Here is a 16,292-nt window from a genome sequence, read left to right as displayed (position 1 = left end):
CTCTTAAACAACCCTCCTACACTGCCTTCCCGGTTAGCAATCTCACATAACTGTGTACCAACTCAGCACTAAATTGTGAAAATCCTCGTAAGTGATTCGTATTTACACCAGATACCTAACTTTCTAAGACTACTAGGAAATACTTATTTCCAAAAAGTATTAGGAATTGCTAGTATTGCCCAAAAGGTCCCTACAAAAACAAACAAAAATGGCTTTCAGAAACAGAGCACAATGTTAGGAACTGTATGAAGTCTTGGAAAACATATGGACTTACATAAAGTCATAAATAGCAAAACAAAATCACAGGTCACCAATATCCCCCACCACCACATTGCAATGGTCCTATTTGTGTTTCCCCTTATTAAATATGTCAGTATCAACACGAAACAAAGCTGTACATTAAAAGACTTTATATATTTAAATGACACTTTTTGTACTTCTTTTTCTTGCTTGCATCTTTATCACATTGAATAGCAGGCTGCTTAGGATTACTTGATGATGAAAGCCAGGGTTGACACGTGTGTCTTAATGTCATTGGTGCCACAGAAGTCTAGACTTCTGTATTTCTCTTGTATTGTACTGCTTTTGTCCTTGTGGTTACATTATGGCTGCTGCTACTGGAGGAATTCCAGGTAAAAGAAGTCTGTAACAAAGCAGGTACAATACATCTCAAAAGGTAAAGTTTCCCAGAAATCCCTAGCAGAAACTGGCTTACAAAAGCTAAGAATGTCATCAGCATTTGAAACTTACAGAAAAGCTTCTCCCACCTCTATGATATGCCCACCAAGAATTCTAAATTTGCCTTGATTTATGACTTTCTTTGTTCTGTAACTATAAAACTTCATGAAACTGCTTCCACATTAGACATGAAATGTGTGGTAAATCTGTGTTCCCCATGGTTCTTCAAAATGGTTCAGAATAAACTATCTCTTAGTCCCTTTAAAGTGAAAAGCTGTGGGTTTTTTTTTTTGCATCAACAAAAGTTTTCATCACAAAGAATTGATATTTGCAGAGATAAATATATTTAGCCTGTGTCCTACTTTGTTTTCTGTTGCTGTGATAAAACACCAATCAAATGCAACTTGGGGGAAAGGGTTTTATTTAGTTTAGAGGTCCATCATTAAAAGAATCCAAGTAGGAACTCAATACAGAAACTCAAGGCAGGAACTGAAGCAGAGATCACAGAAGAACCACTGCATGCTGCCTTGCTTACTCATAAAACTTTTACAATTCTATGTTAAAATTTTACAAGCATGTTCTTTGAAAAGAAAATGAGGAGTCTAAATCATTTAGATTCGATCACATTTAGCATACCTCTGTTTGACAAGCTAGAGAAAGATGTACTATTCTCAAGGATGTTTAACCAAATAAACATGAGGTTTTTAAAGAGAAAGCAGCCTCCTGGACAGTCCCAGTCCCAGTGATCAGTCACCTTTATGTTGAATGCACTGTTCAATACATAGAAGGGACTGCAGGGTTTGACTATTCAGTCTGCTGAACAGCAAGCACTCCACTAGTTTTACTCCCCTAGACACAGACGCAGGCTAAGGCAACCTCAGAGGAAACTGTGATGGTTTGCTGTTGGACAAAGCACGGCTTATCCCTTCCATCTCCATTTCACAAGGCTATACTGTTGTACCTCTGTCCCTGAAGACTGAGCCTCAGAACACACTGCCCATTGGGTTACTCTGATTAGACAGACCTCTCAGAAAGACCATCCTAACAAGTGTAAGCTCACTAGTCACTGAATTACAAAACTCTCCTCCTTGCCTAAGGTACTCTAAACCACTCCCTAGAATCCTTCAAGACTGTTTACAATCTTGCACCAAAGGAAACTAATTCTGAAAACTTCGTAAAGCATTTACCATGATTATTTCATCCTGAACTTTGATATTATAGTAAAATGTCTTCACAAACTCATTTTTCTTTCTTACTAATGTTACTTACTTACTAATGTTAATGTAAACACAGTATTTAAAAATGCTACATTTGGCTGGAGAAATGGCTCAGTGGTTAAGAGCACTGACTGTTCTTCTAGAGGTCCTGAGTTCAATTCCCAGCAACCACATGGTGGCTCACAACCATCTGTAATGAGATCTGGTGCCCTCTTCTGGCTAGCAAGGACACAATCAGGCACAACACTGTACATAATAAATAAATCTTAAAAAAAAAAAAAAAAAAAAAAAAAAAATGCTACATTTGCTCCATATGGCCCAAATCTATATTACATTGAAAGTGTCACTTTAAACTTTTTAAAGTATTTATTTTATTATTTTTAATTGTGGTGTGTGTGTGTACACACTCACGCACAGGCCACTCTCCACTGCACTTTAAACTCCTATTACCCATGTTTTATAGTTAGTTACACCATTGGTTCTCAACCTGTAGGTTGAGACCCCTTTGGGATTCCAACAACCCTTTCACAGGGGTCGCAAGTCAGCTATTTATACTACAAGTCATAACAGTAGCAAAATTAGAGTTATAAAGTAGCAATGAAAATAATTTCATGGTTGGGGTCACTACAACATAACTGTAGTGACCTGTATTAAAGGGTTGCAGCAATAGGAAGGTTGAGAACCAATGCTCTACATGACGCTGCTTTTCTTAAGGGGACTGCCATTATTTAAGTAATGGTTGGCTAGAAAGCTGGCTAAATGGTTAAGAGTGCACACTGCTCTTACAGACCCAAGTTCAGATCCCAGCACCCATGTCCGACAGCTCACAACAGCCTTGTAACTCCAGTTCTAGGGGATCTGATACCCTTTTCTTGCCTCCACAGGCACCTACATTCATTTATGTGCACAAATCCATGCACAGCCACATACACACACACTCTCTCTCTCTCTCTCTTCAAAAAATAACCAAAATAAGTCTTTAACAATAACCATTTCCTTTAAAATGAGAACAATACAAGAGTATTTTGCAAAGTAAGAAAAGTAATAAATGTTAATGACACAACTAACACAGTTAGAAAAGGTCTAAAAGGGCTTCTCAGAAGAAAACTCTTTATAAACTTCTTTCATTTTCCCAGTTAGGAAAATCCAACCCGAACCAAAATCTGAGAGCAAATGGCACACTATCACCTTATATGCCGTTACCTTTCAGCAGTATTCTTTCTATATTCATATATTATTTCCTGGTATTTAAGATACACAGACGTAATTTCAAAGACAAGGAAAACATTTTTTGGGGTGGAGAGTAGACTCGGTGTTTAAAAGCACTTGTTCTTGCAAAGGACCTGTGTTTGATTCCCAGCATCCACATGGAGCCTCACCACCTCTTCAGGTACCAGGTACACATGTGGTACGTAGAGATACATGCAGGCAAAACACTTATATACACAAAAATACTATAATAAACCTTTAAAAAAATTATAAAAAATTTAAAAAAGAAAGCCAGTATTATCCTCTGCCACAGGTACATCCCAAGTAACTATAATTAAAAACATAAAAACTAGAAGAAACATTCCAATAAAAAGTTCTGACTGTAAAGGTCAAATTATGAATCTGACATTTTCAAACAGATTGAGAGTACATTAATTATATTCTCCTGAAATAGTAAATGGAGTAAGAATTTTTTAGTGCTTAATTATTAAAATCCTACCATTTAGAGGGGAATGTTTATACTTCAGAAGGGGAAGAGAAAAGAAAGCAGAAACTAGGAGGTAAATGATTACAAAGTACCCTAAATAAATAACACCATCACATTCCATGGCAAACAGTAACTGCTCCTCTGATTTCTGAGATGCAGTTTTGTTTGATCATTTAAATACCATCTTCTACCATAAAATAAGTAAAAAGACAAGTCCATGGGTTTGGGTTTTTTTTCAGTTCTACTGTTTTATATATGACTGGGCTGCCTGTCACAGTATCACTTTACACCACTGACTCAAATCCATTTACTCAGGATATGTGGAATCTCATTACGTTTTATTTTCAAACGCTTATCATACCATGTTGAAACAAATATTTTTAAAATCTGCATTTAACATCATCTGAGGTACACTGACATTATGCAAGTCTATAAAAACAGAACACTCTAATATATATGTGAGTAGGCTGGCACATACATTTATTAGCAGCTACATTTTACCCAGAAACTAAATGAGAGAAAGTGCCAGTCATCACCTTAGCTGACTGCCTGTAGATGCTGAAAATCCATCCCTAGTTACCACATTAGTGATTTACTATTTCAAACATTCAAAAAGCAAAAATATACAATACATCTTCTAAACGGATCTGCATTCGCTCGTTTTAAGACAGGTAAGTCAGACATGCAATTTAAAGTATGTTTACTGTATTTCAATACGCCTCAGGCGTATGCTCCAAATACATGACTGGTTTCAATATAAACCATGCTAATGAAGCATACAATTTTAGACAGAAAAAAATGACTGTTGACTAAGAAAGACAGACTCACCATGCACTGGCCAAGGTCTTATTTACTACTATTATTTTATCAGCTTTTCACAGAAATAAGAATCACCTACTTCTGCCCTATTACAAGCAGACTTCTAGCTTACTCCCTTCTAATTCTGCAGTGATTATATTTTAAGATTAAGAGGATTATAGCAATTATTTGCCTACCACCAAAATCCCTAATGCAAGAGGATCTTTGCAATATGAAAACACTGTCACAGCAGAGTGTAATAACTCCCTCTTGGTCTCTGTACCTTTTAATAAAATAATATTCTTCTAATTTGGGGCTTAAAATAGGAACAATGAGCATGTTAACAATCATGCCATATTGCCTAGTCCCTTTCAGACACTGTAATAATGCAGAAAGGAAAAGCACACATGAAAATAGAATGTTTACAGCTGTTCTTTAGATGGATACTTATCGAAGCCTCTAAGTGCCTTAAAGTGCCCCGTTGTTCATTCTGCGGATGCTCCTACCTTCCTTCGCTGTGGTTGCCTTTTGCCTTGATGGTGTCACCAGCTCCTTTACAATCTGCAAGACTTGAATCATCGCTAGTTAACAAGCCAAAGGCTCCAGCTGCTTCCACTAGAGATCCAACAGGTTTCATCAACGAGAGCTAACGCATTTCTGCTTTCTGAACGCTCAAGCACGAACACAGTTCAACTTGAGAGAAATAAATGCTTTGCCTAGATACAATGAAGCTCGGAAGCAGTTAATAGAAGACACCGGGAGAGCCAGCTCTATCTTCCTGAGGAGGCCTTCAGCACATGTGAAAGGCCATCCTCAAAGTCCAAACTGTGTTTCTGCGCAAAGCACACACTACTTATGCACCAAACTGAGTCATCTGTAAATCACTAATCAGAGCAAAAAACACTCTCGCACAAGAGCCACGACAAGAAAAACCAAGTCTATGTTATAAATGCTCAAATGGTATCACAGATGCGATGTACAAATTTTTAAGTAAAACCAAAATACCCTGTACTGTCGAAAGCTTTAATACTTTCTTCCAATTTCTCAAAAACCTCATATTTGAATCAGAAAATGTAGATAAAAATAAAAATCTATCTTGCTAAATCCAACCTCCCAGATTTGCATAAAAGATATAGTGCCTCAAAAATATCCTATACATTCTCCCCTCCTTCCTCTTTCCTCCTCCCCTCCCTTCCTCCTCACACACACCTGACTTCTCAGTACATGAATATAAGTCTAAGTTCACATAACACAGAAATTCCCCCAAGGAGTCCACAAATTAATTGATATCACTCAACAAAGAGACATGGGCCAGAGAACTCAAAACAAGCAAAATCACTGCTTCTGCCATGTAATAGCTTCAACAGCATAACTACAGCAATGCTCAATGAATACTTAATACCTGTTGTAGACTATTATTTTAAGGTGTGTTACTTTCGTTTCTGTTGCATTTGTTTAACTCTGTGAAGCTGTGATACTGTGCCGTCTAAAACACTTGAGGGCCTAATAAAGAGCTGAATAGCCAATGGCAAGGCAGGGGAAAAGACAGGCGGGGCTGGCAGGCATTGAGAATATATAGACTCTGGAGACATCTAGGAGAGAAAGATCAAGGAATGAGAGAGGAAGGAGGAGGATATCAGGGGCCAGCCACGGAGTAAGAGAATGGGGAAAGCCCAGAGGAAAAGGTAGACAGGTTAATTTAAGAAAAGCTGGCAAGAAACAAATCAAGCTAAGGCCGGGCATTTATAAGCAAGAATAAGCCTCTGTGTGTGATTTATTGGGAGCTGGGTGGCAGGCCCCCCAAAGACCAAAACAGCCAAAACACAACCGACAACAATTACCTGTGCTTCACGTTCCATTTATCACTCAGCAGCCCTTCTCAAAGTGATCCCACAGTAACTACAGGAGAAGGCACCCAGGCTGACACTGCTAAGTGTTAGGAGTTATTCAAGTGATCCCCACAGCAACCCATTCCCTTTCGCTGTAGCACCAACCTCCCTATTCTTCTTTCTTTCCAAGTCATTGTGTTTATATTTTTAACATCATGAAATAATGGATCCCGGGGAGAAACAGAGGCAGTTCCTTCGCCTTCAGATGGACAGTTAATGACTTATTTGCTTTCCCACTTTTCAACTGAGGTACACAATGGATCCACATGGCTAAAAGAAAAGTAAAATCTTGATTTCTCACCATGATTCCTCTGTAAAAATGTATAGCTTTAGGAGTCAAGGCAAAATTTTCAGCTCTTCTAGAATGTGCATATATATCACTCTGATAACACAGTCCCCATCAGGTGTTAACTCTCCCTATAACAGCAGGAAACACTTGTCAAGAAAGGACAGAACAGAGCAATTACGTCAACTATTTGCTAGCTTTAGTGTACATGTTTGTATTAGTAAATTAAAGCTCAGGGGTTGCAGATATTCCTCAGTGGCAGACTGTTGGCTAGCACAAGGCCCTAGCTGAGTCCCCAGCTAGAAGGTGAGTAGGAGGTGGGAGTGAGTGGGAGGTTGACACATTCAGATAGGTCAAAGCATCTCAAACCAAAACTGTGGTCCTTTTAGTAAATCTCTATGAAGACTGGATAGAAACAAATCAAACTCCATCCCTTCTACCCCTCACCTCATTTCCTAGGGCAGTTCTGAACAGGTAATAAGCACTAAATACCTAGCATCTCTCTTCTAGAAACCAAGTTGAATGGAAACCAACTTTCCCTTTCTCCCTCTTGGAGATCCAACCCAGAGCCAAGAAGCAGGTACTTTACCACTGAGCAATATGCCTGGCCCTGAAAAGTTTGCTCTCTTCCAATCTTCTTCCTTCACAGTAATGAAGGGATATATGGTACATTATCCTCTCAATAAACATTATGTTTGATGAAAAATATAAAGAATTCATTTTTCCATAAATTTCAATTGCATTATCCCACCCTACTGGATTAGTATTGATTTGAAAATGAAAATCACCACCAAAACATACTACCAGAATATCTGAAAAACCCTCCTTCAAATGATCCTACCTACCATTTGGTAAAAACTAAGGGTCTCTTCTAGAAGAATGTCATGGGAACACTGACTATACAGGAATAAGTAAGCACAGAAGGTACAAAACACAAGGATTCCAACACACAGAGGGGGTGGGGGAGGGGGGAAGGAAAGGAGGGAGAGGGGAGGGGGAGGGGGGAGGGAGGAAGAAAGGAAGGGAGGAAGGGAGGGAGGGAGGGAGGAAGGAAGGAAGGAAGGAAGGAAGGAAGGAAGGAAGGAAGGAAGGAAGGAAGGAAGGAAGGAAGGAAGGGAGTGTGTATCAAAAAAAGGAAAATATCAAAATGGTACCTATAAATTTTTCCTCTGAATCAGTGGTTCTCAACCCATGGGTCATGATCCCTTTGAGAATCAAATGACCCTTTCATAGGGGTCACCAAAGACCATCAGAAAACACAGAGACTTACATTATGATTTATAACAGTAGCATAATTACAGTTATAAAGTCAGAATGGGAGTGATTTTATGGTTGGGGGTCACCACAACATGAGGAATGTATTACAGGGTCACAGCATCAGAAAGGTTGAGAACCACAGCATCAAATGTTCACTTTCTCTCTGCTCTCCCTCTGCCATGGGGTCTAACAACTTCCCAGCAAGATCCTACTTGAGGGCAGTGCTGATGTGACCCAAAGCCTTCAGCTGATCTGCAGCAGACACTGCACTTGTGGGGAATGAGTCTCTGCTGTCTGAACCACTGGGTGTGCTCTTGTTGTTTTTGTTTTGTCTGAGGAAGGGTCTCACTACACAGCCCAGGTTGGCCTTGAACTTATGGCCCTCCTTGTTATGCTTTTATTACCTCAGCATAGTTTGGCATGCCTGAAGGATATGAGTTGTGTTAATTTTGCATTGCTATAACAAAACATCAGAAAACCCCCTGGGGTGATTTGAATGAAAATGGCCCCCAGAGGCCCACAGAGAATGGCATAATTTAGGAGGTGTAACCTTGTTGGAGAAAGTAGGTCACTGGGGGTAAGCTTTGAAATTTCAGACACTCAAGCCAGGCCCAGTGTCACTCTCTCTTCCTGCTACCTGCCAATCAGATGTAGAACTTTCAACTACCTCTCCGGCACCATGTCTGCCTGCATGCCACCATGCTTCCTATAATGGTAATGAACTAAACCTCTGAACTGTTAAGCCAGCCCCAGTTAAATGCTTTCCTTTCTATGAGTTGTCACGATCATGATGTCTCTTCACAACAATAGAAACGCTAACTAAGACACCACCTTAACATGAGAGGAGGGTTCCTACATAGTAGCATTATATAGAAATGTTTACATTCTTCTTTTTGTTATATTTTTACAGTAAATATAATTTATTAGTTCACTATTATCTTTTAAAAGAGGAAAACACTTTTGGTTTCTAAAAAACTTAATCACCTTATGTAGCATGCATCTTAGAGGTCTTATTAATAAAATCAAACCTGAGGCCAGTTATTGGGGTGAATGCTGGAAGATCAGAGAAGCAGAACAAGCCACAGCTACCTCACCTCGCCAGTTCCTCAGCTGGTCGTGTTTCCTCAGACTAGAAGTCTCTGAGTCCTCATCCAGAATGAATCTCAGCTGAACTGCTGCTAGAAGCCTAAAAGCTTAACCAGCCAAATGCTTCTAGTTTCTGGTCCTCACGCCTTATATACCTTTCTGCCATCACTCCCTAGGATTAAAGACTAGCTTTCTGGGATTAAAGGCGTGAGTCACCTTGCTTGGCTGTATCCTTGATCACACATGTGATGGGGATTAAGGGTGTGTGCTACCACTGCCAGACTTCTGCTGTGGCTTGCTATTAGCTCTGACCCCCAGGCAACTTTATTTATTAACATACAAATAAAACCACATTTCAGTACAAATAAAATGTCACCATCACCTTATTAAGAAATACATGTGCACAGTCTTACCCAATACTCAATACTCACCTCCCAGGTAAGACGTGCCCACTGGTACAGCACTGGCACTGCTGTCCCAGAGTAACTAACAGCTTTTTTTTTTTGGGGGGGGGAGGGGGGGCTTGAGTTCTGCTCCACAGGAATAAATTTCATGTCTAGTACTTTAATCCTGGTCAAAAGCTCATGGCTGGGAGGGCATAGGCCCTATGGTAAAACTTGCTATTATTATTTTGCTGAATGGCCTGTCAAATTGCCTTCTAAATGCTTGGTTATATCCATAGATGTAGGCTGTGGGGGGTCCTGCCCCCACTTTTTCCCCCAGGGTACTCTTGAGCAGGGAGAAATGAGGAATATGTAGACAGAAATACAGAGGAGAGAGACAGATAGAAACACAGGATAGCCTCGGGAGGGCCTGGGTCAAAAATCAACCAGCCTTCACTTTCACTACAAAACCGGACCAGTCCAACTGCTTCTCTTGGGGCTTTCTCCCCAAGCTTGCCAAGTTCCTAAGTCCCTATTCCGGCACCATCTGCAGGGGGCCTTAGTCAGAGAAACTTCATTCTGTAGTGGGCAGCTATCAGTGGAAAGATACATACTGGTCAAAATGCTGAGAATAAGAGAATGAGTGCTCATTCCTAAATGAGGCATTCTTGTTACGTCCCACCCACTCACCCAAAGCCCAGGTAATAACACAGAAGATGAAGCAGAAAGAAGTTAAATGGTGGAGGACAAGGAGGAGTACTATAAAATGCTGTCTTCTGGACTTGTCATGACTATCACACCCATAAACTCACAGTAGCTATGGTTTATCTACACAAGACTTGTATAAGGTCAAGCCAGCCAAATTCCCAGCACAGATGGGTAGATGATCTCTAGGTATCGTGCCTTACTGAAAAGCTACTGGCAGTTGATAGTTGCTGGTGGAGAGATAATGCATGAATGTAATTAGCCTTATTAAATAAAAACCTGGAGTCAGATATCGAGGGTGAAAGCTGAAAGATCAAAGAAGCAGAGCAGCCAGCCACTAGAGACTTCTTACCTCTCAGATCAAATGAGGGGCAATCCTGTCTCTGCGAATCCTCAGACTGAATGGGCCCACCATCCTGTCTCCACCCACCTTATATTCCTGTCTCCTGTTAATGTGATTCTTGACTGTATATATTGTATATACTTATTGTACTTACTTTATATACTTATTACTATATTAGTTATAACTTTCTTTTATTATTTTAGACAAAAAAAAGAGGAAATGTGGTGATACGTTGTGTACCCTATCAAATTTGCCTGAAGATCAGAGAACAGAACAAGCCACTATATTAAACACAGAAGCCAGGCAGTGGTAGCACACACCTTTAATCCTAGCACTTGGGAGGCAGAAATCCTTGTGAATCTCTCTGAGTTCAAAGCTACCCTGGACTACATGATTGACTAGGAGATCTCTAGAAAAGAAAAAGAACCATGCAGTGGTGGCACACACCTTTAACCCCAGTATTTGGGAAGCACACACGCCATTAATCCCAGCAGTAGGAATGAAGTGATGCCTGGGCAGAGAAAGGTACATAAGGCATGAACAGACAGGAACTAAAGGCTTTTCCTGCTGGAGCCTTTCAGATGAAGACTCAAAGGATTTCAGTGAGAGGATTTGTGGAGTTGGTGAAGTAAGACGTGGCAGTGGCTTGTTCCTTTATCTCTCTGATCTTTCAGCATTCACCCCAATATCAAGCTCTGGGTTTTTATTAATAAGACCTTTTAACATTTGTGTTACAGTCTCCACCTCCCAATTGTGCTGGGATTAAAGACATGAGCCTCCCAAGTGCTGGGATCAAAGGTATGAGATCCCAAGTACTGGGATCAAAGGTGTGAGCCACCCCACCCCCAGGGCTCTGTTTCTCTTTTAGACTGGTTCAATCTTGTTTAATCCAGGGTGGCCTTGAACTCCGGATCTTCCTGCTTCCTCTTCCCAAGTGTGTGTGTGGGAAGGATCAAAGGTGTGTGCCACCACTGCCTGGCCTCAATGGTGAACTAGTGGCCAGCTCCACCCTCTGATCTCCAACAAGCTTTATTTGTCGGAACACAAACAAATATCACCAATAGAGAGATGCAATGACTAGAAACAAAATCACTACCTACTCTGCCTCCATCACACAACCGGACTTCATCACCTACTTTTTCCAGATAAAAACACTGGTCAAAAATATTTTAGGTGAAAGGATCAATATCAGGAAGTGAGTAATATTGAAAAGGAGAAAGAAAATTAGCTAGACAAGGGAAGAAGTCTTTTTCTACCTTTTCACTCATCAAAACAAAACAGAAAAAAAACAAGACTGGATCTTGTCTCTTATGAATTGTTTCTCTCATCCATTTAGTAAAATCACGAAAAATTTTCAGTGGGGCATATTGTTTGACCCTAAGTATGAAGAAGTTCAAGAAAATCAGTGTACTACAAAAGAGAAACAATAATTCTGTACATACAGCAAGCAATGCTGTAAATAATTCAAGTCAACAGCACGGAATCTTAGGCAATTCTATATTAACTTCATAGGTCTTATTAGTCTTCTTTTTGTTAATGTCAATTTAAGAGATTTTTTTTCTTATTAGTAAAAATAATGCCATGTTCTAGTGCAGAAAGACAAGAATAAAAAAGAACCAAAATCAAGAAACAGCTTCTTGTCTGCCATATAGAAATAAGCATCATTTAACAACTTTCTGACTGATCCAGATATTCCTTGCTATTGATTTTACTAAAATGTGATAGTGTTACACATATTCTTTCTAAACATTTCATCAACATCATCCTTATGCAATAAACATGGGCAAGGATGCTGGCACTGTGCTCCACATAGAAATCCTTTTGATCTTACGAATAACAACCCAGCATCTTTTATTCTTGGCAACAGTTCAGATAGTTGTTTTTTTAACCCATTTTCAAGATAATATTTTTTACTTTCCTGGAAATGTACTTTAGAATTAAGCTACTGTCATTTTCCCCCCAAGGGAAAGAATGTGAGAGGCCACATTTCTTGTGACAAAAATAATCTATAAATACTCAGGATGACAAGATGACCCACAAATAGAAAAAGACTACTGAAAATCAAATTATAAACCCATTTCTAAGTAGCACCCTCTTTTGCGCTAGCAAATTAGTTTACATACTTTGTTTCTTTATCATTCCATTGAATTTTTAGAGGAAAGACATGTCATTCTGTTCTAAAATTTCAAAAATCAATCTCCATAAACTTGACATATGAAATACAACATGGTAATTATAAAAAAATAAATAAAACTTGTGGACTGTTTTCTCTGCATCTTTTTCTGCACCCAAAATCTGTAACACTGTATGCTCAAATAGTGTTTTAATTCACTTAATAATTAACACTGGAGATTGAAGTGATGGCTCACTGGTTAAGTGTACACACTAGTCTTGCAGAGGGTGGTAATTCAGTTCCCAGTGGCCATCCATGTGACTCACATACACCTGTAACTCTACCTCCAGGGGATCCCATGCTTTCACACACATGCATCACACACACACACACACACACACACACACACACACACACACACACACACACAAATAAAACAAATCTTTTAAAAATAAAAACTGATGCTGTGACACTGAGGACATTGCTGCTTAGTGGTAGAGTGCTTGCCTAGCATTCAAACCACCCTAGCTTATCTCAGAAATTAAACACACACACACACACACACACACACACACACACACACACACACACACACAAAATATTATAAAAAATTTACCAACAATTTTCATTCCAAGGAGAAAAACCAAGTAAAAGAAAACAAAGAAATAAAAAGGTAAAATATCTTGATATTGTTGGATATGGAAAGTGCCTCAAAATATGTGTCTGGAGATAACAATAACATCTTCTTCTTACATAAGTTCAGAACAGAAAACAACAATTGCTTATAAACAGAAGAACCTATTTAATTAGCAGCTAAAACTGATCTTTAAAAATATATCATCAAAAGGCAATACTTGGCCAGACAGGGTGGTACACATCTGGAAATGTATACCTGAGATGCTGAAGGTAGAGAGTTCAGGGCCAGTTTGAATATTAGTTTGTCTTTGTCTCAAAAAACAGGGGAACAGGAAAAGAAATTAATTTTTCTTATGAAAAGCAAAGAAGTCATCAAATCTGTAGCTCAGTGGAAACTGTCATAAATATGTGCAATGCTTCACAAACAAGAAACAAAATATTTTCCCAACTTATCTCCACAACATTAAAAATTTACTAAACTACTGACTATATACAACCAGGTAATTTTAGAGGAAATATCCATTAATGTTTATACAAGGTGTCTAGCACCTAACATGCAGTGGTCTGCGTCACTGCACTATCACAGCAGTGCTCACACAAGGTGTCTAACACCTAACATGCAGTGGTCTGCGTCACTGCACTATCGCAGCAGTGCTCACACAAGGTGTCTAGCACCTAACATGCAGTGGTCCATGCCACTGCACTATCACAGCGGTGCCCAAAGGTGTCTAACACCTAACATGCAGTGGTCCATGTCACTGCACTATCGCAGCAGTGCCCACACAAGGTGTCTAACACCTAACATGCAGTGGTCCATGTCACTGCACTATCGCAGCAGTGCTCACACAAGGTGTCTAGCACCTAACATGCAGTGGTCCATGTCACTGCACTATCACAGCAGTGCCCACACAAGGTGTCTAGCACCTAACATGCAGTGGTCCATGTCACTGCACTATCGCAGCAGTGCCCACACAAGGTGTCTAACACCTAACATGCAGTGGTCTGCGTCACTGCACTATCACAGCGGTGCCCACACAAGGTGTCTAGCACCTAACATGCAGTGGTCCGTGTCACTGCACTATCACAGGAGTGCTCACACAAGGTGTCTAACACCTAACATGCAGTGGTCCATGTCACTGCACTATCACAGGAGTGCTCACACAAGGTGTCTAACACCTAACATGTAGTGGTCCGTGTCACTGCACTATCACAGGAGTGCTCATACAAGGTGTCTAACACCTAACATGTAGTGGTCCGTGTCACTGCACTATCACAGGAGTGCTCACACAAAGTGTCTAACACCTAACATGCAGTGGTCCATGTCACTGCACTATCGCAGGAGTGCTCACACAAGATGTCTAACACCTAACATGCAGTGGTCCGCGCCACTGCATTATCACAGTGATGTTCAGCCTCTTCCCAGTCTCTAAGAAACTGGCATGAAATGCTGAACTGTAAAAGTACTTAGTGAATTACAATGAAGATGACTCCTGCAAGCACAGGACAGCAGGAGAATGTACCTACTCCTATGGAAAAGCGTGAATTAAATTAGGGCATACATAGTGCATTATAACTGAACAAAATCTAATTTCCAAATTAATATACTTTGAGTTTCTGAAGGTCTCGCTTTACATAGAACTAACCTTCTCTTTTGAGTTTTCTAAACTACATATAAGTAAACACCACTCAAATATAGAAGAAAAAGACATTTTCTTTTCATAGTAAGGAAATTTAAATACGAATTCATTTTCAAAATCAACAACACAAGAAAACTCATTCAGGCACTCTGAGCCTAATGTAGTTATCAAAGCTATCAAATAAACATCAACATTTCTTTTTTGTAGTTCATTACCACAAAAACTTTGGGTTTTTTTGGTTTTTGTTGTTGTTGTCTGTCTGTTGTTTTTTGAGACAGGGTTTCTCTGTGTAGTTTTGGTACCTGTCCTGGAACTCGCTCTGTAGACCAGGCTGGCCTTGAACTCACAGAGATCCGCCTGGCTCTGCACGGACCACTGCCTCCCAAGCGTTGGGATTAAAGATGTGCACTACCACCACCTGACACAAAAACATATTTATTTAAAAAAAAAAAAAAGCATTTAGGTGCATGTTTATAGTCTTGAAATAAACAATTCAACAAAACATCACAGTTCAGATCAAATGATCACATACAAACATATATATATAAAGCATGTTACTATAACGACTACTTCCATAAACACCACGAAAGTGTGTGAATATACATGGTATACACAGAAGTGTCTCTACAACAGCCAAAGGCATCTCTGTCATTTTCCTAATGAAATCTATAGTGACCCTAACTTATAAATACAACCGAGAAAGGAGACGACCCACAATATCCTTAACAGATAACACTATGAATAAGGAAATAGAAAATATATACTATTTTCAACAATATCAGATCATTTGCAAATCAGAAGTGGTTTCTTTATTTCAGAATGGGCTTACAAATGACATTTCTAACTCAATATTTATTTTAGTACTACTATGATATATTTGAATGATGCAGAAGTAAGTGAAGAAGATAAAGTAGATTACTTTGGATCAGATTTTTTTAAAAATGAAGGGCAGGTACTGGAGGGATGGTTCACAGGTAAGAGCACTTGCTACTTGTGGTGGTTTGAATGATAATGGTCCCCACAGTTGAACTTGGTCACCAGGGAGTGGCTCTATTTGGAGAAAGTGTGTCACTGAGGGTAGGTTTTGAGATTTCAAAAGGCCCATTCCAAGCCCAGAGTCTCTCTTTTCCTGCTGTCTGTAGACCTATATATATATAAAACTTTAGAGAACTTTCAGGTACTTCTCCACGACCATGTCTGTCTGCATGCCAACATGCTCTCTGTTATGACAATGGACTAAACCTCTGAAACCATAAGCAAGTCCCAGTTAAATGTTTTCCTTTGTAAGAGTTGCTGTGGTCATGGTCTCACAGCAATAGAATTCTAAGACACTGCTTGGCCAGAGGACCAGAGTTTAGTTTCCAACACCTATATTGGGTAGCTCACAATGCCTATAATTCCAGTTCCAGAGGACATGATACCCTCTCTGAGTTCCATGGGCACCCATACACATGAGCACCTACAGACACACAGACACAAACACATATATAAACATAAGGAAATTATAAAATATATCTTAAAAATAAAAAGTATGAATGGGCTGAGAGCATGGTGGTCCACAACTGTAA

The 16,292-nt window shown here is 39.6% G+C and overlaps 1 protein-coding gene across 8 annotated transcripts in view; it reads right to left on the bottom strand.

Moving 5' to 3' along the window:
- The window catches only part of Usp6nl (USP6 N-terminal like), a 144,408-nt gene that overhangs the window by 104,804 nt on the left and 23,312 nt on the right, over positions 1–16,292 (bottom strand). The window contains exons 1-3 of one of the 8 annotated variants that reach the window (XM_042278135.2): positions 7,410–7,449; positions 6,580–6,695; positions 4,896–5,004 (exon numbers count right to left, since the gene is read on the bottom strand). The exons of 3 other annotated variants lie outside the window; for them this stretch is intronic. In XM_042278135.2, coding sequence (XP_042134069.1) covers positions 4,896–4,968 — 73 coding nt within the window. In that variant the 5' untranslated portion in view covers positions 4,969–5,004; positions 6,580–6,695; positions 7,410–7,449. Of the gene's footprint in view, positions 1–4,895; positions 5,005–6,579; positions 6,696–7,409; positions 7,455–16,292 lie in introns of those variants that run through there. 4 more of the 8 variants (XM_076572777.1, XM_042278139.2, XM_042278137.2 and 1 more) reach the window with 4 other exon arrangements.

Source organism: Peromyscus maniculatus, chromosome 5 (assembly GCF_049852395.1).
Source record: "Peromyscus maniculatus bairdii isolate BWxNUB_F1_BW_parent chromosome 5, HU_Pman_BW_mat_3.1, whole genome shotgun sequence".
NCBI lineage: Eukaryota > Metazoa > Chordata > Mammalia > Rodentia > Cricetidae > Peromyscus > Peromyscus maniculatus.
This window is presented reverse-complemented; position numbering and strand designations above follow the sequence as displayed.